At 43.4% G+C, this 24,843-nt stretch overlaps 1 protein-coding gene across 1 annotated transcript in view; it reads right to left on the bottom strand.

Annotated features, from left to right (window-relative positions):
• The window catches only part of RBFA (ribosome binding factor A), a 40,189-nt gene extending 28,022 nt beyond the window's left edge, over positions 1-12,167 (bottom strand). The window contains exon 1 of the mRNA XM_082259135.1: positions 11,916-12,167. Within this exon, the coding sequence (XP_082115261.1) occupies positions 11,916-12,121 (206 nt within the window). The 5' untranslated portion in view covers positions 12,122-12,167. The remainder of the gene's footprint in view (positions 1-11,915) is intronic.
• Positions 12,168-24,843: the final 12,676 nt, after the last annotated feature.

Raw genomic sequence — 24,843 nt, forward strand, 5'->3', positions numbered from 1 at the left:
GTCTTTTGCCACCTGCACATTTGCATATGGACAGCATTCCCCAACTGCAACAACCGCTGAGCACTAAATACAAGTATACAGAAAGTAAGGAGAGTCTCAAAATCATTATGCAGTGGCAAACTTACTGTATAAAGCAAAACATCTGACATTCTGCAAACATTCTCTCAAGGTGAAACTTCTAGCTCCATGTGTTTTAAATGACAGTGATTGACTCTCCACCAGAGAAAGGTTGGTGAAAGTCACAATCACTGCTTTTTAAATATGCCCTTGTACTGTGATTTCCTTATCCATCTCATTCCTAGCCTTTTGCCTATGGGACTCTCCATACACTGTGCAAGTGAGGCTGCCCCCTTATCAATGCAATTGAATGAACAATGAAAAAAGGTCTGTCTATATAGCATGGGGTGAGACTACAGTTTATTTTCATATTAGAATGTCTCTACTAAAATTATTCAGCTGCTGTTAATATTTTCCAGTTTCAGTCGGCAACTCTATTCCCCCACTGTGCGGTTCAAGGCCATCTCCTAGGCCCACATGCAGGCCAATTGTTCTATACCCTAGGGCAGTGATGGTGAACCTTGGCACCCCAGATGTTTTGGAACTATATTTCCCATGATGCTGATGCACTCTGCAGTCTAGGTAAGCATAATGGGGAATGTAGTTCCAAAACATCTGGGGTGCCAAGGTTCACCATCACTGCCCTAGGGCCTAGAGACAAAGTAGAACCACTGGTAGCAATCTATTTGATAAGTCTTGCTGTACAGCACTTGCTGTTTACAACTTTCAAAGCTGCTGTTTCTAGTCTTAACAGGAAAGAGTCCACAGATGACAGTGCAGCCTTGACTCAGTCTATTAGCTTGGAGAATGGAGGGGGAAGGAGAAAGGGGGGGGGGGGGGGGGGCTTGCCATCCTGGGCAATGAATATTAAGGCCTCATGCACACAGGGCATTTTACAGCTGCTTTTAGGGGCGTCAGGCTTTTGTTTTGAAGCTTTAAAACACCCCTCCATATTATTCTATAGCCTCATGCACACACATGCTTTTAGGAGCTTTTGTAAGTGGCACAGGCATTTTTAAGCTTTAAAAAAAAAAAAAAAAAAATCAGGGCCAGCGTGTTCTGGAGCAGCAGTGTTAAGCTATAAAAACGCCTTGTTTCCATCGGCTGCCGACGCCATTGCCAGAAAGGGAATCCGGCAGTGAAGCCTTGCGGGTTCACAGGCGGGTCCCTACTGCACATGCGCATTCCTATTGGCTCTGCAGGGAGGGAGCAAACTTCCGAGGGAAGGCGCCCTATCCTGGAAGTGGGGAAGGGTACCTGTCAAAAACAAGTACCCGTTCCCCCCGCCCCCCTGAAAGGTGCCAAATGTTGCACCGGAGGGGGGGAGGAAACAAAAGAGCGGAAGTTCCCCTTTTGGGTGGAACTCCGCTTTAAGGATAAAGAAGCTGCAAACTCAGTAAGTGATTAAATCAGCTGCTGAATGTGCTTAACAAAATAAGGGTTTAACCACTTTCAGACTGCTCACGTTGCTGCTACTGCAGCAAAGTGGCAGCCCTGGGTCCAGCGACGTAGACCTACATCGCTGGATTCCTGCCCGTCTCAGCGGCGTGCGAGCACCACTGGAGGCTCGCTCCCGTTGTGTTTAGACACAGCGGGAGTTGGGCCGGAGGAGGAGAGATGGCGATCACCGTCTCTTTTCCCCTATCGTCGGGGAAAAAGTGAGGGGATCCACCCGCTTGTGTAAACAAAGCAGGCGGATCTTCTCAGTGACAGACAGGGACAGATCACAGGATTCAGCATAGCTGAACCTGCTATCTCGGTTACAGAACCCCCTCCCCCACACATGTAAACAAAGCCGCCTGTCATTCTCCCTGATGTAACAGCAGAGATCATACGATCCTGCTATGTAGGATCGTATGTCTCTGTGGTTACATCAAAAGCCACGCCTTTTTTACAGTTAGATGCACGCCCCTAGGGACACACTTAACCCCTTGCTCTCTAATAAAGTTAACCCCTTCCCTGCCAGTGTCATTATTACAGTAACAGTGCATATTTATAGCACTGATTACTATAGTTATGTCACTGTTCCCCCCCCCCCCCCAAAAGTGTCAAAAATGTCAGTTAGGAGTCCGATCTGTCCGCCGCAATGTCACAGTCCCTAAAAAAAAAAAAAAAAAAAATTGCAGATTGCAGCCATTACTAGTAAATAAACAAAAAAATAAAAATGACAAATCTTTCCCGTAGTTAGTAACTTTTGCGCAAACCAATCAAAATACGCTTATTGCGATTTTGTTTTACCAAAAATATGTAGCAGATAACTAATTGGCCTAAAATGTTAAAAAAAATTTGATTTGTAATTTTTTTTGGGAATGTTATATATCAGAATGTGATAAATATTGTTTTTTTTTTTCAAAATTGTTGCTCTTTTTTTCAAAAATGTAAAATCCTGAGTCCCCAGCAGTGACAACTCTGGCATCTTTGTTTGTGGTTTTTATTATAAATTAAGGGGATGGGAGAAGGGAATGAGTGGGATACTCCTTTCGGCTTGAACTAATTACAATTGGGACTTCGATCCCGAAAATGCCCATTGGCGCTTCCTTGACGCCAGCCGACGCTCACTGACTCTGAGAACACTCTGTATAACAGATGAAGTGTTGAATCCCCGACCTGTAGTCCAGTAGATCCAAGACTGAGAACTGTAGAACTCCTGTCACTGTTTCACTGTGTAAGTCTCTGAATACATTACCCCACCTGGCACAGCTTGAGGTAGTATTTTGTAGAACTCCGAATAACTATCACTGTAACTGGCACACGCAATACAATTCAGGGCCCAAACTGCAGGTGCCCCCTTTACTCCTTGAACTCTTGAGGGTCCACTGACTATGTACCCCATTTACAACTTCAGGGTCCTCAACCTAGGTACCCCCTTTACAGCTAGCTGACACTGGATCCCAGAACCTCTTCCGGAGTGGTCCCCTCTGACTCTAGGCAGACCCCCAGGGGCAATTCGCAGTACTCACGACCTGTGTAGGCTTTCCTGGGACTGGGCCCCTCTCTCTCTCCGCAGGCTCTCGGCACACCGGATCCCTCTCAGCTCAACTCAGCACTCTCTGGACACTCAGGCGACACCCACCTTCCTCAGACAGGAGGAGAGACAGCCGCACTCTCCTTCCTGGAACTCTGTCCGAGCCAAAGACACCGTGCCATGCACTCCCCCCCCCCCCCCAAACTTATACCCACTCCCAGAATCCCTTGCAGTGTAATCTGCCTTCTGGGGTAGTTACAAGCTGGGATGTGTCCCCTGATTGGGTTTCCCACACTGCCCTATGAGAAGCCTCTTACAGGAGCCAGTGGGGATACTTCTCCCCTCAGCAGGCACATCTGGAAGCCCTGACACCCTGACTAGATAAATCAAAGCCCTGCTGTTAGGCAGACAAGGCCCACTATAGTTTTACCTAGCACCTATCTGTAGAGTTCTACACCTACAATTGCAAGGACCCTGTTTTAGGCACGTAGGCTCATTGTAATACTCCAGTGTAATCAACTGACCCACCCACTCACACATTCTGAATGGGTGAAGCAGATGGGAGAGACCCTTAGGATGGAAAGATTTGTCTATCAGCCCCAGGAAAATTTGAACAGCAATGGCTGAATGCCCCAGGCCTCAGACCCTATCATTTGTAAAGGTAAAAGCATTTTTATCCTAATGCATTAAGGTAAAAAAAGCTTCTGTGTTCTGTCCCCCCCAACCAGACCCCTAAATACTAACCTGAGCCTGATCTCGATCTAGCTTTGTATCTGAGATCAGCATTGCTGCTCTGTCTCTCTCCTCACTGGCTCAGAGGCAGAAGTAGGAGCCATTGCCTGTTGCTGTCAATCATTGCCTATGAGTTGGGAGAAGGGGACAGGGCTGAGCCACACTGTGAGTGTCAATTAATCACTTTAATTATTGACAGAATTATTTTATGATCTTTTCCATTCCTGGAACCTTGATCAATGTATGCTGAAGCACCACATTTGTCATTAAGTCATTTTGATATTGTATCCGAATGTACTTACATGTTTGCTGTGCAATGTTATGCTACTTCCTTAACCGCTTCCATACAGAGCAGTTAGACACCCTTCCTGCCCAGACCAATTTTCAGCTTTCAGCACTCTCACACTTTGAATGACAATTGCTCAGTCATGCTACACTATAACCAAACAAAATTTTTATCATTTTTTTCACACAAATAGAGCTTTCTTTTGGTGGTATTTGATCACAACTGGGGTTTTTTTTTTTCGTGATATATGCAAAAAAAGAGCAAAAATTTTGAAAAAAAAACACTTTTTTTTAGTTTCAATTATGAAATTTTGCAAAAAATAAATTTTTCTTCATACATTTGGGCCAAAATGTATACTGCTACATGTCTCTGGTAAAATTAACCCAAATTAGTGTATATTATTTAGTCTGTGTGAAAGTTATTGAGTCTAGAAGCTATGGTACCAATTACTGAAAATTGATCACACCAGATGTACTGACTGCCTATCTCCTTTCTTGAGGCCCTGAAATGTCAGGACAGTACAAATACCGACCAAATGACCCCTTTTTGTAAAGTAGACAGTCCAAGGTATTTAGTAAGAGGCATGGTGAGTTTTTTGAAGTTGTAATTTTTTCCCACAATTCTTGGGAAAATGAAGAAAAAATTTTTTTCTTCTTTTTTTTCCCACAAAGTTGTCAATTTATAAGCTATTTCTAACACATAGCATGTACACAGCAAAAATTACACCCAAAAATACATTCTGCTACTCCTTCCGAGTATGGCGATACCACATGTGTGAGACTTTTACACAGCCTGGCCACAAAAAGAGACTCCACGTCCAAGAAGCACATTCAGGCGTTCTAGGAGCATAAATACACATAAAACTTTCTTACTACCTATCACACTTTTCAAGGCCCTAGAGCACCAATACAATGGAAAAGTCCACAAAATGACCCCATTTTGGAAAGCAAACACTCCAACGTATATTCTATGAGGCATTATGGGTCGTTTGAACATATCATTTTTTTCCACAGGTTTTTGGAAAATGTGGGAAAAAAATGAAAACTTTTTTTTTTTTTACACAAAGTTGTCAATTTATAGGATATTCCTAACACATAGCATGTACACAGCAAAAATTACACCCCAAAATACATTCTGCCACTCCTCCTGAGTATGGCAATACCACATGTGTGAGACTTTTTCACAGCCTAGCCATATAGAGGGGCCTAACATCCAAGGAGCATCATCATGCATCCTAGCCACTTGCCTAGGCCTATTTTTGACATTTGGTGTTTACAAGCTAAAATCAGTTGTTTTGCTAGAAAACTGCTTAGAACCCCCAAACATTATATATTTTTTTTTAGCAGAGACCCTAGAGAATAAAATGGAGATTATTGCACTATTTTTTATCACACCGTATTTGCGTAGCGGTCTTCCAAACGCAGTTTTTTTGGAAAAAATTCACTTTTTTTAATTAAAAAATAAGAAACCAGTAAAGTTAGCCCAATTTTTTCCCATAATGTGAAAGATAATGTTACGCCGAGTAAATAGATACCCAACATGTCATGTTTCAAAATTGCGCACGCTCACGGAATGGTGACAAACTTTGGTACTTAAAAATCCCCATAGGCGACAATTTAAAAATTTCTACAGGTTGCCATCTTTGAGTTACAGAGGAGGTCTAGGGCTCAAATTATTCCCCTTGCTCTAACGATCGCGGCGATACCTCACATGTGTGGTTTGAACACCGTTTACATATGTGGGCGGGGTTTCTGTATGCATTCGCTTCTGCGCGCGAGCTAACGGGGACAGGGCGCTTTAATTTTTTTTTTTTTTTTTTTTTACTATTTATTTTATTTATTATTTTTTATTTTTACACCGTTTAAAAAAAAAAAAAAAAAATTGATCATTTTTATTTCTATTAAAAGAAATGTAAATATTCCTCGTAATAGAAATAGGCACGACAGGACCTCTTTTTTGTGAGATCTGGGGTCAAAAAGTCCTCAGATCTCACAAGTACACTAAAAGATAGAAAAAAAAAAAAAAATAATAATAATTATAATATAAAATGAAAAAAAAAAAAAAAAAGGACCTTTAAACTGGTTGCTAGGCAACAACATTTTCCGTAGCTCCGGTCCTCCAAGACCATAGAGTCAAGTGAGGGCAAGCTTGCCCTCACTCGACATCCTGTCTGTGAGGATTCGGGACCGGATCGTTTTCCCCGCTGCCGGCGGGTCCGGTAAGCGGGGAAAAGGACCGGAACGCGTCGGGAGGGGGGGGGGGGGCGCCTCTTCCGCCATCCCGGAAGGGTGATCCCACGGCGAATCCGCCGCTGGGACCACCCTTATCGGAAACCGTCCACCGTTTAAAAAAATACCAGGGTTATGGCAGCTATCTGCTACCATAACACCGGTATTTAGGTTTAAACGGACGACGTATATAAAACTTTTTGGACTTGGACATGGTGGCTGTATGAAGGGTGACAGGTACTCGGGTACTTTGTTGGGCAGGTGACAGGTACTCTGGTACTGATGAGCAGGTGGCAGGTACTCGGGTACTCCGATAGGCAGGTGACAGGTACTCGGGTACTCTGATGGGCAGGTGACAGGCAGGTGATAGGTACTGATGAGTAGTACTCACTGACTGATAGGTGATAGGTGATACTGTACTGATGGGTACTGATGATCAGTACTGATACGTGATAGGTACTGATGAGTACTGATGAGTAGTGATGGGTACTGATGAGCAGGCGGCAAGTACTTGGGTACTTCAGGCGTCAGGTACTCTGATGAGCAGGTGGAAGGTACTCGGGTACTCTGATGGGTAGGTGACAGGTACTCAGGTACTCTGATGACGGGTACTCCGTTGACAGGTACTCAAAGTACCCGAGTACCTGTCATCAGAGTACCCGAGTACCCGTCATCAGAGTACCCGAGTACCTGTCATCAGAGTACCCGAGTACCCGTCATCAGAGTACCCGAGTACCTGTCATCAGAGTACCCGAGTACCTGTCAGAGTACCCGAGTACCCGTCATCAGAGTACCCGAGTACCCGTCATCAGAGTACCTGAGTACCTGTCATCAGAGTACCCGAGTACCTGTCATCAGAGTACCCGAGTACCCGTCATCAGAGTACCCGAGTACCTGTCATCAGAGTACCCGAGTACCCGTCATCAGAGTACCCGAGTACCTGTCATCAGAGTACCCGAGTACCTGTCAGAGTACCCGAGTACCCGTCATCAGAGTACCCGAGTACCCGTCATCAGAGTACTCGAGTACCTGTCATCAGAGTACCCGAGTACCTGTCATCAGAGTACCCGAGTACCCGTCATCAGAGTACCCGAGTACCTGTCATCAGAGTACCCGAGTTCCTGTCATCTGAGTACCTGATGACAGGTACTCGGGTACTTTGATGGGCTAGTGACAGGTGCTCTTTATTGGGGGGGGGGCAATCAGTGTGGTTGGGGTGCACTGTAGTTGGTAACTAGCTGTTACCACAATCTCCTCCTCACACAGGATCAGTGTGTGAGGAGGAGAACACGGTGACAGCTAGTTACCGTGTTCTCTGTTGACATTTGTGACCGGCTGTGATTGGACACAGCCGGTCACGTGGTAAAGAGCCAATTTCATTGGCTCTTTACCTAGATCGGGGATCGACTCTGTCCGAGGGACGAGCCTCGTCCCCGATCGCTGCTCTGCGCGCCCCCGGGGGCGCGCATTGCAGAGAGAACGAGCGGCTCGTGCTGGAGCCGCTCATGTGATCGGCTGTGATTGACACAGCCGATCACGTGGTAAACAGCCAATTTCTATTGGCTGTTTACCTTGATCAGTGATGGGCTATGTCCGAGGGACGAGCCTCATCCCTGATCGCGCCGCTGCGCGCCGCCGGGGGCGCGCAGTAGCAGCTAGAACGGGCCGACGTCATATGACGGCGGCCCGGATCTAGACAACCACCTTGCCGACGTCATTTTACATGACTCGGTAAGGAAGTGGTTAAGAGTGTTTACTTATACAGAATGTTTGCATGTGTTACATTGCGTACGGTCTGCTCTGGATTGTAATTTTGGATTTTTTCTCAATACAATCTATTTTTTAGATAAAAGTAATTTATGTATGTTATTTACCTGTAAAAGCCTCTGCATGTAGTCATCCAAAATCCCACAAACTGCTGCTGGGGGGCTTCATCCTTGGTATGGTATCAGCAGACTCAGAGCTTTTACTCAAGTGACACTTCATACCAGGGCTCGACAAACTCCAGGCGTCATGTCGCAATGGCGACCAGAAGTTTCAAATTGGTGCCTGGTCTGCCGCCCAAATGCTCCCCGCCCCCCCCCAATATGTATCCCAGGCTCCGCTTGCCCATCTGGGGACCCGTGACCGGCATAGCTGGTGCCGCTTGGGTAGAGGGGGTGGGAGGCGAGCTGACACATGTCCGCTCTCCTCCCCTTTTAGTTGTTGACCTGGAAGTGACGTGTAATGTCATTTTCAGGTCCTCATTAACTGTTTCCCCGGCCATCAAAGCCAGAAAAGAAAGTAATGCAGTGTGATTTTAGACCCTGGATGTTTCATTAAAGAGGAACCTGTCACCAAGAAAAATCATCACATAGGGGACTTTTCGCCCCATATGTGATGGAAAAAAAAGTTAAAGAAAAAAAAAAAAATGTTAAATTGTAAAAAATGTAAGTTACACCCAAACACATAAAATCCCCCCCCAAAAAAAAAAATAAAAATTGAGGCCCCACATTACAAACGCACTTGGGGGGGGAACTACCTATGCCTGAAAATGTGCATTGCAATACATAACATATCACTGCGCACGCCGTAATGGGAGCAATAATTCTAGCACCAGACCTCCTTAGTAGCACTAAACTGATGACTTATAAAAGGGCCAACTATGGAAAACATAGGGTGCTGACATGTTTAAAGTGACTGTAAAGTCTTGTTTTTTTTTAAATAACAAACGTTATACTTATCTGCTCTGTGCAGTGGTTTTGCACAGAGCAGCCCTGATCCTCCTCTTCCCTGGTCCCTCTTTGGTGCTCATAGCCCATCCCCCCTGCTGAGTGCCCCCAGAGCAAGCAGCTTGCTCTGGGGGCACCCGAGCCTAGGCTCTGTGTGTCCATTCAGACTTGGAGCTGTGGCACGCCCCTCTCTCTCTTCATTGGCTCATTAAGTTTGATTGACAGTAGCGAAAGTCAATGGCACCATGCTGCTGTCTCAACCATTCAAGAGGGAGAGTCCTGTACAGCTGAGTCTTTTGTTCAACATCACTGGATCGAGATGGGCTCAGGTAAATATTAGTGGGGATTCTGCACACAGAAGGTTTTTTATCTTAATGTATAGAATGCATTAAGATAAAAAAAAAAAAACCTTCTGCCTTTTCAAACACTTTAAGGTTTGACATTATGGGTATCTATGTACTCGGCGTAACCTCTGCTTTTATATTTTACCAAAACATTAAACGTTTGCTGTAATATCAATATGGTGCATAAAAGATCCAAACAGCCCGAGGGCTCAGACTCCTTCACACACTAGCAGCGCTGTGGTCCATGAGTGATCATGAATCAATACATAGTCTCAATCAATGAATGAAAGGAAAGTCCAGACATGCAGTCCCAAAAGGAAGTTTGCTGAGATAGGTGTATCCTTGCAGAGAGCCCAAAAAGACCTTCACCACACCGCTGTGTGCACCCTTAAGTGGGAACACTTACCAGATCAAATCTGCATATGTGCCAAACAAATCAGCCAGTGGGATCGCCTTACTCTCCTTCAACCTCCGTATTAAGTTTCAAAGGGACCGCCGCCAGATAGCAGATGGAAACATCTCACCAGCATATGGACCGTTTGCATAGGGAATAGTAATGAAGCAACATAGCATAATCCAGTACAAAATATGTACGCCTTTATTCCGTAGCCAGGTACCGGGCTGCGGGCGCACAGGATGGGCGATAGCGGTAGGACTGTCGGCTCTCATGCTGTCATGTTGATATGATTTCTTGTTTTTTGTAAGTGCAACTGTTGAAGGGTGATTGTTTGGGAATAAAGGCGTACATATTTTGTACTGGATTACGCTATGTTGCTTCATTACTATTCCCTATGCAAACGGTTCATATGCTGGTGAGATGTTTCCATCTGCTATCTGGCGGCGGTCCCTTTGAAACTTAATACGGAGGTTGAAGGAGAGTAAGGCGATCCCACTGGCTGATTTGTTTGGCACATATGCAGATTTGATCTGGTAAGTGTTCCCACTTAAGGGTGCACACAGCGGTGTGGTGAAGGTCTTTTTGGGCTCTCTGCAAGGATACACCTATCTCAGCAAACTTCCTTTTGGGACTGCATGTCTGGACTTTCCTTTCATTCATTGATTGAGACTATGTATTGATTCATGTTCACTCATGGACCACAGCGCTGCTAGTGTGTGAAGGAGTCTCTGAGCCCTCGGGCTGTTTGGATCTTTTATGCACCATATTGATGTTTATCCACTATTATAGCAGCAGCTTGATTTTAATTTAATTTTATTTGAATTTTAGGACCTTTTAGCGCCGGGTGAGCAAAGTCATATTGTTGGTTCTTGGGTTTCATTCTTTGCTCCCTTTGTGTGTTTGCTGTAATATCATGTGACATAAAAAATTGGAACTACCGCTATTTTATTCTCTAGGCTAGGGTGTCTTTCAGGAAATATATAACGTTTTGGGGGTTTTTATGTAACCTTCAGGCCTAAAATTATTTTTTAAATGTGTGCAAAAACAGCTCTGGCTTTGAAAGGGTTAAAGGATACGTTAACCTTCGGGAGCATATTACATGTCCCCCCCCCCCCCCCCCCATAAGATTCGTTCGTTAAAAAAAGCTGCCTCCTAGATTTAAAGCAAATTTGTCAAGCCCTGCTCTATACTATTCCTTGTCGCAGCTACATAAAGCATTATGTAGGGAGGTGAGGGGAAGGTTGGATAGTCAGCACAGAGGATCCTCTTCCCCCACCCACTGAATATTTTGAAAACAGTGTGGCACTGCCCACACAGCTACATCACTCATTCGCAGAAAACTGTGAATGAGAAAACAACAAGTCCCATCCTCCACTGCAGCAGACAGATATGTAGTTTGAATGGGCCAGGATCATGCTGATCAGCAAGCTCATAGTTTATTCAAACTCCCTCCAGCTTAGGGGCTGAAAGCTGGAAAGAGCCTGACATGTTCCTGCCCGGGAGCCACAGGTGCTGTGTACAGCCACCCACAGAAATCAGTGGCTTGCCATAAGCATGCGCATGTGTATGGACATACACCCCTGGATGCAGACAGTCTTCATCTAGGGTCGTATGTCTGCACACATGTACATGTATGTGCAAGAACAGGCATATACCTGCATATTGATTTCTATGGGTGGCTGAACGCAGGACCACTGGCTCCCTGGTGGGGAAATACACCAAATTTTACTTTGTAAGGCCCCAGGTGTCTGTGTTCATAAGGTCTAAAAAAAATAAAAAAAAAAAATAAAAATAAAATTGATCCTTTACTGACTTATTAGGCAGCAGAATTTGCATTAGAAGGCATTACTCAAAAATCTAAAAAAAGAAAGGCCGGAAGGGAGACATTAGGAATAAACATGTACGCATCCTTTACAAGGTCATGTACACAGGCTTTTGGGTAAATCTAATATAATTTTCCACTCCATAGGAGCCGCTGTGAATGCAACAGCAAATCAAAATAGCTTGAAGCATCTCAGAGGCCCCTGAAAGTTTACATGGGACCCAGTTGACTCCTGTGTACATGAAACGTGGAGTCATATAACTCTATACTTGTACTATATTAGCTGATGGCCCTGCACACAGCACTTCCCTCCACACTGCCATTTCCATACAGTGCAGTGCCCGGAGTGGCCAGTAGGTGTCGCTGTGCTCACTTGTTTTTAGAAGAGAACTTGTAGAGATAGCTCTTCGCGGAGTGCCCGGGCGATAAGTGGACGTATCTGCAATGAGTGACAGATGTTGCCGGTGTAGGGATGCCGAATACACGGGAGTCATGGTACAGCACCGTCACACAACACTGAAATCCCCTCCGGACCACAATCGGATGCAACCACGGTAAAATCACACTGGACGTCGCCATGCAGCTGCCTATGCCGTCCTTCCACAGATCTGCAAGCGGCTGCCTGGTCTAGCCAGGCTCTACTAGAGGATAGAGAGACACTTGTGCAGATATCCAGCAGGTGGCGGCAGAGAGCGATCATTTCCAGCCGCATCTGACTTCATACGTAGACTATGAAGAAATAATAGGGGGCATGTCAGCAACATGAACCTAGAAAATGCATTTATATAACCTTCTAGGAAAATAGGAAACTTTATGAGACACATATTGCTTAGTTCTCTTCCTAAAAGTGCTGTCTGGCTTACTTTGCTGCTGATCCTCTTGTTTCAGTACATTATTAACCACTTCCAGTGTGTATATATATATATATATATATATATATATATATATATATATGTATACATACATAAGAAGTCGCAATGACTGCCATTTTATTTCCTAGGGTCTTAGCTAAAAAAAAATTATATTTTATATATATATACAGTGGGTACGGAAAGTATTCAGACCCCCTTAAATTTTTCACTCTTTGTTATATTGCAGCCATTTGTTAAAATCATTTAAGTTCATTCTTCTTCCTCATGAATGTACACACAGCACCCCATACTGACAGAAAAACACAGAATTGTTGACATTGTTGCAGATTTATTAAAAAAGAAAAACTGAAATATCACATGGTCCTAAGTATTCAGACCCTTTGCTGTGACACTCATATATTTAACTCAGGTGCTTTCCATTTCTTCTGATCATCCTTGAGATGGTTCTACACCTTCATTTGAGTTCAGCTGTGTTTGATTATACTGATTGGACTTGATTAGGAAAGCCACACACCTGTCTATAGAAGACCTTCCAGATCACAATGCATGTCAGAGCAAATGAGAATCATGAGGTCAAAGGAACTGCCTGAAGAGCTCAGAGACAGAATTGTGGCAAGGCACAGATCTGGCCAAGGTTACAAAAAGATTTCTGCTGCACTTAAGGTTCCTAAGAGCACAGTGGCCTCCATAATCCTCAAATGGAAGACGTTTGGGACGACCAGAACCCTTCCTAGAGCTGGCCGTCCGGCCAAACTGAGCTATCGGGGGAGAAGAGCCTTGGTGAGAGAGGTAAAGAAGAACCCAAAGATCACTGTGGCTGAGCTCCAGAGATGCAGTCAGGAGATGGGAGAAAGTTGTAGAAAGTCAACCATCACTGCAGCCCTCCACCAGTCGGGGCTTTATGGCAGAGTGGCCCGACGGAAGCCTCTCCTCAGTGTAAGACACGTGAAAGCCAGCATGGAGTTTGCTAAAAAACACCTGAAGGACTCCAAGATGGTGAGAAATAAGATTCTCTGGTCTGATGAGACCAAAATAGAACTTTTTGGCCTTAATTCTAAGCGGTATGTGTGGAGAAAACCAGGCACTGCTCATCACCTGTCCAATACAGTCCCAACAGTGAAGCATGGTGGTGGCAGCATCATGCTGTGGGGGTGTTTTTCAGCTGCAGGGACAGGACGACTGGTTGCAATCGAGGGAAAGATGAATACAGGGATATCCTGGACAAAAACCTTCTCCAGAGTGCTCTGGACCTCAGACTGGGCCGAAGGTTTACCTTCCAACAAGACAATGACCCTAAGCACACAGCTAAAATAACGAAGGAGTGGCTTCACAACAACTCCGTGACTGTTCTTGAATGGCCCAGCCAGAGCCCTGACTTAAACCCAATTGAGCATCTCTGGAGAGACCTAAAAATGGCTGTCCACCAACGTTTACCATCCAACCTGACAGAACTGGAGAGGATCTGCAAGGAGGAATGGCAGAGGATCCCCAAATCCAGGTGTGAAAGACTTGTTGCATCTTTCCCAAAAAGACTCCTGGCTGTCTTAGATCAAAAGGGGGCTTCTACTAAATACTGAGCAAAGGGTCTGAATACTTAGGACCATGTGATATTTCAGTTTTTCTTTTTTAATAAATCTGCAACAATGTCAACAATTCTGTGTTTTTATGTCAGTATGGGGTGCTATGTGTACATTCATGAGGAAGAAGAATGAACTTAAATGATTTTAGCAAATGGCTGCAATATAACAAAGAGTGAAAAATTTAAGGGGGTCTGAATACTTTCCGTACCCACTGTATATATAAACGTGTGTGTGTGTGTGTGTGTGTATATATGTATATATATATATATAATATAATTTTTTTTTTTTTTTACCTAAGACCCTAGGAAATAAAATGGCAGTCATTGTGACTTCTTATGTATGTATACAGTATTTGCGCAGCAATTTTTCAAACACTTTTTTTTAAAAAAAATACTTTAATGAATTAAAAAAACAAAAAACCACAATATTTAACCCAATTTTGTTGTACAATTTGAAAGATGCTGTTGTTGTATGTCGAGTAAACAGATACTGTACCTAACATGTCACGTTTTAAAATCGCGTGAAATGGCGCCAAACTTTGGTATTAAAAAAATGCCCATAGACGACACTTTAAATTTTTTTAAAGATTATCAGTTTAGAGTTACAGAGGAGGTCTTGTGCAAGAATTATTGCTCTCCCTTTAACGTTCACAGCAATACCTCACATGTGGTTTGAACGTCGTTTACATAAGCAAGCTTGACCTACGTATGCGTTCGCTTCTGTGTGCGATCATTGGGGGAAATGGTGCTGCTTTACATTTTTTTTTTTATTGTTTTTTTTTTTTTACACTTTGCCTTTCATTTTTTTTATTTTTTGATCACTTTAAGCCCCCGTTCACACTGGGGCGACCTGTCAGGCGACCTGGTCGCCTGACAGGTCGCCTTCCACAGAGAAGCTGTGGACCCGTTCTAATAGGAGCGACACAAGTCACTCCGACTTAGAAAAAGGGTCCGGGGCTTCTTTGGGGCGACCCGGAGCGACCTGCATAGACTTCAATATTATGAAGTCCGTGCCGGCCGCTCCGAGGTCGCGGTGCGAGCAGCGCGCCGCGACCTGTGAGGTCGCCGGGCGAAGTAGCGTCGCCCCAGTGTGAACGGGGCCTTATTCTTATTACAAGAAATGTAAACATCCCTTGTAATAGAAACAATAATACACTGTGCTAGATCAATATAACTAAAAAAATAGTGTATCAGCAGCAGGCATAAAAACAGTTGTGGAACCTCAACTGAAACAGAAATGAAAAACAAGGTATGCAGCGCTTACAGAAATAAATCAACAGAAATAAAATAATGGTGATAGTCACTCCATTCAAAGATGGCATCATGTGTTAAAAATATAAAAGTCCAAAGACAGAGGGGCCTCCAAAACCGTCCCATACACCAGGTATTGCAGTGATTTTGAAACCTCCACCAGACACCAGTATGTGTGGCCTCTTACCAGCTGAAGTTGATCCTCATTACAAGGATCCACAAACACTTTTTTATAGGTAATCCTCACTACTGCAGATAGGTGGATGGATGGATGGTCCCTCCTGCTGATCAGACCTCAATGACCTCCAGGGTAACAGACCCTCATAGGTGATAGCACAAAGATGCCATAGGTGCAGAGAAAGGAAAAATCCTCATAGTGTAGTAAGTTATAAACATGAAACTTTTAATAAATAAAAAGCAGATTCAACACTCACATTTTGCAAAAGATGAAACAGGCATCAATGACCAGAGTCCACCAGGGGTCCTCCAGGGGTGCATTCAGGCAGGTTGTGTGGATGCAGCAGCCAACAGCATCAGTCCTTGAAGAGGGAGACACTGGGAAGATGTGTATAGTGCTATAAGTGTATAAGGCTGCGGGATACCTATAAACACAACGAGATCTTATTATAAAACATATAAATGGTGAGACAATATATAATAATAAGGTGCAGAGTGCAAAAACGCAGAAACAAAATCACAGAGACAAAAAATGGGCTAAATGTGATACGCCCCAGAAATGCTTGAAGTGCTGTGAGAAAATAAAGCTAATATCACTAAGTGCAAAAAATATAATTTTTTTTTTTTTTGGGAAGTGTAACAGAATGTATTGGAACAAGGATGTGCACCAGAATCTTGAGTGATAAAAAATGAAAAAAAAAAAAAAAGTGCCAATAAATGGTATAGTGAAGAAAAAAGGGGGAGAGAGGGGCCCCCTATACAAAAAATAATTGTGCTGGACTAATGTCCGTGATAAAGTGCAATGTGGAAGTGAGTATCAAGGAACATAGGTGCCTGTTCCTAAAGTGTCCACTAGATGTAGCACTTACCCTTAATTTCCACCCTAAATGGCAGTAAATGATACGAGAGTGGATGTAATTCCACACAGGGGTGGATGGGGTCCAAGCTGTGATTACTGAGCCGGGGGTTCCTGGAATCCTCGCTGATCGACAAGTCCCATCTAGGTGCTCAAACACAGAGAGAAGATCCCCATAGTTTAGTAAGTACAATCAAACAAGTAGGCAAGTAGTAAAAACTCATGGTTCAGTCTGATTGATTCAGCAGTATGTTGCAGAGCCTTCCGCACTCCAAGGGAATGGCAGACTGCAGACCGGAAGTGACACGTAGAGTACCGCCCTACGTACGTTTCGTCATTGGACTTCTACTGGAGCAGTCACTGGTCACCCCCCATTCATACCCATAAACACAATGTTTTACAATGTATAATTTCTTTCTATTAGATCAGGGGTCCTCAAACTTTTTAAATAGGGGGCCAGTTCACGGTCCCTCAGACACTGTTGGGGGCCAGACTATAGTTTGAAAAATAATATGAACGAATTCCAATGCGCATATTTTATTTGTAGTGCACAAAAAACAGGAAAAACAATATATATATATATATATATATATATATATATATATATATATAAATAAAACAATAAATATTGTATGACCACAGCATGCCCCCTTTCAATGCAGAGTGACCACAGCGTGCCCCCTTTCAATGCAGAGTGACCACAGCGTGCCCCCTTTCAATGCAGAGTGACCACAGCGTGCCCCCTTTCAATGCAGAGTGACCACAGCGTGCCCCCTTTCAATGCAGAGTGACCACAGCGTGCCCCCTTTCAATGCAGAGTGACCACAGCGTGCCCCCTTTCAATGCAGAGTGACCACAGCGTGCCCCCTTTCAATGCAGAGTGACCACAGCGTGCCCCCTTTCAATGCAGAGTGACCACAGCGTGCCATGCCCCCTTCAATGCAGAGACCAGTGCACTTACCTGCAGCGGCGGGTTCTCCTCAGTCCCCCGCGTCTCCTCGAGTCCTCCCGCACCCTCCTCGGGGTTCGCCTTTCGGCCAATCAGGAAGCGGGTCTCGGACCCACTTCCTGATTGGCCAGGAGGGGGATCCGTGTGACAATAGCGAATTTTCAGTCACTATTGTCACACAAATGGGTGGGCTAGAGCGCAGTGCTCTTCGCCCCAGGTCCACCCTTTTCTGAAGTCTATTAGAGCTTCAGTGAGTGACAGGCAGTCAGCCCTATGCTGATCCCGGCAATGCGGCCCGCGGGCTGTAGTTTGAGGACCCCTGTATTAGCTCAAAGGAATGAGCTTCCATCTGTAAGTGCCGGTTTACATATATGGGATGCGGAAACCCTGCGAATCCACTGCGGGTTCCCGCATTGTATTTAAATCGCAGGCAGTACACACTGCCATATGCAAATCGCTGGGGTTGTCAATACAAAGTTAACGACACCCCCAGATCAGTTCGCATATCGCAGTTTGAACTGTCATTTCGGACATGAATTGGATCGCATAGGTGTGAACCACCATGCGATCCGATTCTGCTGCAGACCCAAAAAAGGGTCCTGTGCGTGTTCAAACCGAATCCGATGCAAATTCAGCCATACAATCTGTATGGCTGAATTTGCATCGCACAGACATCGCATGTGATTTTCAGAGCTGTGCTCTTCAAATCCTATGCGATGTCTGTCATTGCTGTAGTGTGAACCGGGACTAAGTGAGGGCAGTTTAACCTCTTAAAGACTAAGCCTTTTTCTGACACTTGTTGCTTACAAGTTAAAAATCTGTATTTTTTGCCATAAAATTAATTAGAACCCCCAAACATTATATATATATATATATATATATATATATATATATATATATATATATATATATATATATATATATATATATATATATATATATATATATAATATATATATATACATATATACATACATGCAGTGTATATACAGTGGGTACGGAAAGTATTCAGACCCCCTTAAATTTTTCACTCTTTGTTATATTGCAGCCATTTGCTAAAATCATTTAAGTTCATTCTTCTTCCTCATGAATGTACACATAGCACCCCATACTGACAGAAAAACACAGAATTGTTGACATTGTTGCAGATTTATTAAAAAAGAAAAACTGAAATATCACATGGTCCTAAGTATTCAGACCCTTTGCTCAGTATTTAGTAGAAGCCCCCTTTTGATCTAATACAGCCAGGAGTCTTTTTGGGGAATATGCAACAAGTCTTTCACACCTTGATTTGGGGATCCTCTGCCATTCCTCCTTGCAGATCGTCTCCAGTTCTGTCAGGTTGGATGGTAAACGTTGGTGGACAGCCATTTTTAGGTCTCTTCAGAAATGCTCAATTGGGTTTAAGTCGGGGCTCTGGCTGGGTTGTGAAGCCACTCCTTCGTTATTTTAGCTGTGTGCTTAGGGTCATTGTCTTGTTGGAAGGTAAACCTTCAGCCCAGTCTGAGGTCCAGAGCACTCTGGAGAAGGTTTTTGTCCAGGATATCCCTGTACTTTGCCGCATTCATCTTTCCCTCGATTGCAACCAGTCGTCCTGTCCCTGCAGCTGAAAAACACCCCCACAGCATGATGCTGCCACCACCATGCTTCACTGTTGGGACTGTATTGGACAGGTGATGAGCAGTGCCTGGTTTTCTCCACACATACCCCTTAGAATTAAGGCCAAAAAGTTCTATTTTGGTCTCATCAGACCAGAGAATCTTATTTCTCACCATCTTGGAGTCCTTCAGGTGTTTTTTTAGCAAACTCCATGCAGGCTTTCATGTGTCTTACACTGAGGAGAGGCTTCCGTCAGGCCACTCTGCCATAAAGCCCCGACTGGTGGAGGGCTGCAGTGATGGTTGACTTTCTACAACTTTCTCCCATCTCCTGACTGCATCTCTGGAGCTCAGCCACAGTGATCTTTGGGTTCTTCTTTACCTCTCTCACCAAGGCTCTTCTCCCCCGATAGCTCAGTTTGGCCGGACGGCCAGCTCTAGGAAGGGTTCTGGTCGTCCCAAACGTCTTCCATTTGAGGATTATGGAGGCCACTGTGCTCTTAGGAACCTTAAGTGCAGCAGAAATCTTTTTGTAACCTTGGCCAGATCTGTGCCTTGCCACAATTCTGTCTCTGAGCTCTTCAGGCAGTTCCTTTGACCTCATGATTCTCATTTGCTCTGACATGCATTGTGATCTGGAAGGTCTTATATAGACAGGTGTGTGGCTTTCCTAATCAAGTCCAATCAGTATAATCAAACACAGCTGGACTCAAATGAAGGTGTAGAACCATCTCAAGGATGATCAGAAGAAATGGAAAGCACCTGAGTTAAATATATGAGTGTCACAGCAAAGGGTCTGAATACTTAGGACCATGTGATATTTCAGTTTTTCTTTTTTAATAAATCTGCAACAATGTCAACAATTCTGTGTTTTTCTGTCAGTATGGGGTGCTGTGTGTACATTCACGAGGAAGAAGAATGAACTTAAATTATTTTAGCAAATGGCTGCAATATAACAAAGAGTGAAAAATTTAAGGGGGTCTGAATACTTTCCGTACCCACTGTATATATATATATATATATATATATATATATATTTTTTTTTTTTTTTTATTTTTTTAGCAGAGACCCTAGAGAATAAAATGGCAATCAGTGCAATCTTTTATGTCACACTGTATTTGCGCAGCGGTCTTTCAAACGCAGTTTTTTGGGAAAAAATACACTTTGATGAATTTTTAAAAAAATGAAACAGTAAAGTTAGCCCAATTATGTTTTATAATGTAAAAGGTGATGTTACGCCGAGAATCATGAGAGGATAGTGATCTTTATTCTCTAGGGAACAAAATGTTGCAATTTTTTATGTCACAGTATTTGAAAAGCAATTTTTCAAACGCGATTTCTGTTTTTTTAAAAAAAAACCTCTTTAGTGAAAAAACAACCGCAATATTTATGTTGTCACTCCGAGTAAGCAGATACCTAATATGTCACACTTTAAAATTGCACACGCTCGTGGAATGGCGCCAAACTTTTGTACTTAAAAATTTCCATAGGTGACGCTTTACCCTTTTTTTACAGGTTACCAGTTTAGAGTTACAGAGGAGGTCGTGTGCGAGCATGATTGCTCTAGCTCTAACGTTCGCGGTGATACCTCACATGTGTGGTTTAAACCTCATTTACATATGTGGGCATGACCTACGTATGCGTTCGCTTCTGCGTAATGGGGGGATGGGGGCGCTTTACTTTTTTTTTTTTTTTTTTATTGTGTGTATATATATATTTTTTTTTTTTACAGTTTCCCTTTAAATGTTTTATTTTTTGATCACTTTTATTCCTATTACAAGGAATGTAAACATCCCTTGTAATAGTAATAGGGCATAACAGGCCCTCTTTATGGAGAGATCTGGGGTCTATAAGTCCCCACATCTCTCCTCTATGCTGGAAAGCCTGAGATAAAAAAAAATCGACCTCAGGCTTTCCAGAAAAAAAATGGCAGTGTTTACATCTGTCAGTGTCGGAAGTGATGTCATGACGTCACTTTCGGCCTCCGAGGGTCATAGAAATGGCCAGGAACCATCTGGTCTGCAGCCAGCTCTATGATAAACCATGGCCACTGGTGGATTAATTCTCCGGCTCCACGATCGCATGGGAGAGGCTGGAGAAGCATCGGAGGGGGCCACAAGGGGGTCGGGGGTGTTTTAATGGAGAAAATTCTGCATTTTGTCCACTAGACTGTGGTTCCTATAATAGGAAATAAGAATGCCCCCCCCCCCCCCACTCCCAAGTGCCATATAGTCACCATAATGTGTTATTTTCAGCAGTCATACATTTGGGAAAATTGATAATTTGGCCCAATTTGGACATTTCCACTTAGGGGTGTACTCAATTTTGTTGCTAGCGGTTTAGATATTAATGGCTGTGTGTTGAGTTATTTTGAGGGGACAGCAAATTTACACTGTTATATAAGCTGTACACTCACTACTGAAAAGATATAATAAAATATTTACAAAAATGTGAGGGTAGTACTCACTTTTGTGAGATACTGTGTGTGTATGTGTGTGTGTGTATATATGTGTGTATATTTATATAAATACATTTTTTTTTTGTTCAATCAATAGGCTGATCACTGATGTGAGTAGTGTTGCCAGCTGTCAAAATTTTTACTGGCAGCCATTACAGTGGTGATCGAAATTTTGGGCACCCCAGGTAAAAATTTGTATTAATGTGCAACAAGAAGCCAAGGAAAGATGGAAAAATCTCCAAAAGGCATCAAATTACAGATTAGACATTCTTATAATATGTCAACAAAAGTTAGATTTTATTGCCATCATTTACACTTTCAAAATAACAGAAAACAAAAAAATGTCAATGGGCACCCTGCAGAGTTAATATCTTGTAATGCCCCCTTTGGCAAGTATCACAGCTTGTAAACACTTTTTGTAGCCAGCCAAGAGTCTTTCAATTCTTGTTTAAGGTATCTTTGCCCATTCTTCCTTACAAAAGTATTCTAGTTCTTTGAGATTTCTGGGCTGTCTGTCACGCACTGCTCTTTTAAGGTCTATCCATAGATTTTCATAGTTACCTAGTTAGTGAGGTTGAAAAAAGACATCAGTCCATCCAGTTCAACCTATGATGTGTGTGTGTGTTTGCTTTTAACCGTACATTGTATACCCCTGTATGGTGTGGTCTTTAAGGTGTCCATCCAATAGTTTTTTGAAACTATCAATGCTCCCCGCTGATACGACTGCTTGTGGAAGAGAATTCCACATCCTTACCGCTCTTACAGTGAAGAACCCCTTACGCACTTTAAGGTTAAACCGCCTTTCCTCAAGTTTTAGTGAGTGGCTACGTGTCTTATTGTATCTCCTTTCTCTGAATAGTTTGTTCCTTATGCTAGGGTCACCAGTACAGTATTTGTACATTGATATCATATCCCCCCTCAATCGTCTCTTCTCCAGAGAGAATAGGTTCAGTGCTTGTAGTCTTTCCTCATAGCTGATGTCCTCCATTCCCCTAATTATTTTTGTTGCCCTTCTCTGGACTTTCTCCTGAGATTTGAGATTGTACTAGATATCCCCTCCTCTAGATCATTTATGAATAAATTAAACAGGATTGGTCCCAGGACAGAACCCTGGGGGACCCCACTTTCAACACCCGCCCAATCCGAGTACTCCCCATTAATCACCACCCTCTGTACTCTCCCCTGGAGCCAGTTCTCTATCCAGGTACTCACCTTATGGTCCATACCTACCTTCCTTAGTTTGTACAGTAAGCGTTTGTGGGGAACGGTGTCAAAGGCCTTTGCAAAGTCCAGATACACCACATCCACAGGCTTACCTTTATCTAAGTGGCAGCTCACTTCATCGTAGAAGGTTAATAGATTGGTTTGGCACAAACGATTTTTCATGAATCCATGCAGATTACTACTTATAATACCGTTTTCATTACTAAAGTCTTGTATGTGGTCCCTTATCATCCCCTCCAAAATTTTGCAGACTACTGATGTTAGGCTGACCGGCCTATAGTTACCCGGGATATATCTCGGCCCCTTTTTAAATATTGGTACCACGTTGGCTTTTTTCCAATCAGCTGGCACCATACCCGTCTGTAAACTATCCTTAAAGATCAAGAATAATGGTCTGGCAATCACCCGGCTGAGCTCATTAAGAACCCTTGGGTGCAAGCCATCCGGTCCCGGGGATTTATTTATGTTAAGTTTCTCTAGTTTAGCTCTAAGTCTATCCTCTGTTAGCCATGTCGGCACTTCCTGAGGTGTATTATTTAGTTCGGCCTTACAAGCGGGGTTCGTGAAGCCCCCCGATTCCTTTGTGAAGACTGAAGAAAAGAAATTATTTAACACTTCCGCCTTTTCTCTGTCCTCTGTGGCCATTTTTCCTTTATCATCTTTTATGGGGCCAATGTGCTCTGGCCTCGCTTTCCTACTGTTTATATACTTAAAGAACTTCTTGGGGTTCTTTTTACTCTCCTCCGCTATATGTCTCTCGTGTTCTATTTTAGCCGCCCTGATTTCATCTTTACATTTCTTATTACACTCTTTGTAGTGCTTAAATGCTGCCAATGACCCCTCAGTCTTGTATTTTTTGAAGGCCTTTTCTTTAGCTCTAATATACATTTTTATGTTGGAGTTTAGCCACCCAGGGTTTAGTTTTGCTCTTTTATTTTCAATAATGTTGAGCTCAGGAGATTGTGAAGGCCATGGCAAAACCTTCAGTTTACGCCTCTTGATGTAATCCCCCGTGGATTTCGAGGTGTGTTTAGGATCATTATCCATTTGTAGAAGACATCCTCTCTTTAACTTCAGCTTTTTCACAGATGCCATCAAGTTACCATCCAAAATTTGCTGAAATTTTATTGAATCCATTTTTCCTTCTACTCGTGAGATGTTCCCTGTGCCACTGGCTGCAATACAACCCCAAAGCATGATTGATCCACCCCCATGCTTAACAGTTTGGACAGAGGTTCTTTTCATTAAATTCTGTGCCCCTTCTTCTCCAAACGTACCTTTGCTCATTCCGGCCAAAAAGTTCAATTATAACCTTATGGTCAACAGAACTTGTTTCCAAAATGCATCAGGCTTGTCTATATGTTCATTTGCAAAGTTCAAACACTGATTTTTGTGGTGAGGACGTAGAAGAGGTTTTCATCTAATGACTCTTCCATGAAGACCATATTTGTACAAGTATCTCTTTATAGTGGAATAGTGTACCACAACTCCAGTGTCTGCCAGATCTTTCTGGAGGGATCGTGCAGTCAAACGTGGTGTAAAGTTTGGGGGTTCTAGCTCCACCGGATTGAGTGCACAACCGTTTAAAACATAAACAAAAAGGCTTTATTTCAGCAAACTTAAATAGGCTTCCAGCAGTGCATAAATCAAACACAAATAAAGTCCGCTTTTCTTCAGCACAAAGGAATAAAGCAAGAAAAAAAGGCACATACGGTTTTGTGGATGGGTCTTCACCCCAAGGTTTGTAACAGTCCTTAATAGACCTCTCAGCAGCTTCCAGCAAACTTGCAGCTCCTTCAGACAGGTGCAACCACCAAACTACTCCTCCCCCACACTCACCTATTGCTGCTTCCTGTCTCTTAAGGACTGCTTCTCATGGGTCTTAACCCTGTGTGTGCTGGAATCCCTTATGGTCAGGGGTGGGGGCTCTTTCCCACCCGAATATCACTACAGAGCCCCCCAAATTCCGGGTCCCAAATATCGCTCTATTCAACACAGAGAGAACTGCGATTCAGTCCTCCTGATTTTAGCTATTTCCAGGAATTTCTCACCCGTCTTGGGTGACCCCCTGAACATTTCCCAACTTCCCTTAAAGAGACCACAACCCAAACACAGGAGATATATAGCGACTGTCCAGGACCCAACCTTGGCGTCCTGTACAGTGGGTATTGAATTGTTTTTCTCACAATCCTGCGAGCTGTTCTGTCTGATATTTTTCTGGTCTTCCAGATCTTGCTTTAACTTCCACTGTTCCTGATGACTGCCATTTCTTAATTACATTCCGAACAGAGGATATTGACATCTAAAAACGCTTTGCTATCTTCTTATAGCCTTCTC

The sequence above is a fragment of the Pelophylax lessonae genome, assembly GCF_965119305.1.
Source record: "Pelophylax lessonae genome assembly, chromosome: 5".
NCBI lineage: Eukaryota > Metazoa > Chordata > Amphibia > Anura > Ranidae > Pelophylax > Pelophylax lessonae.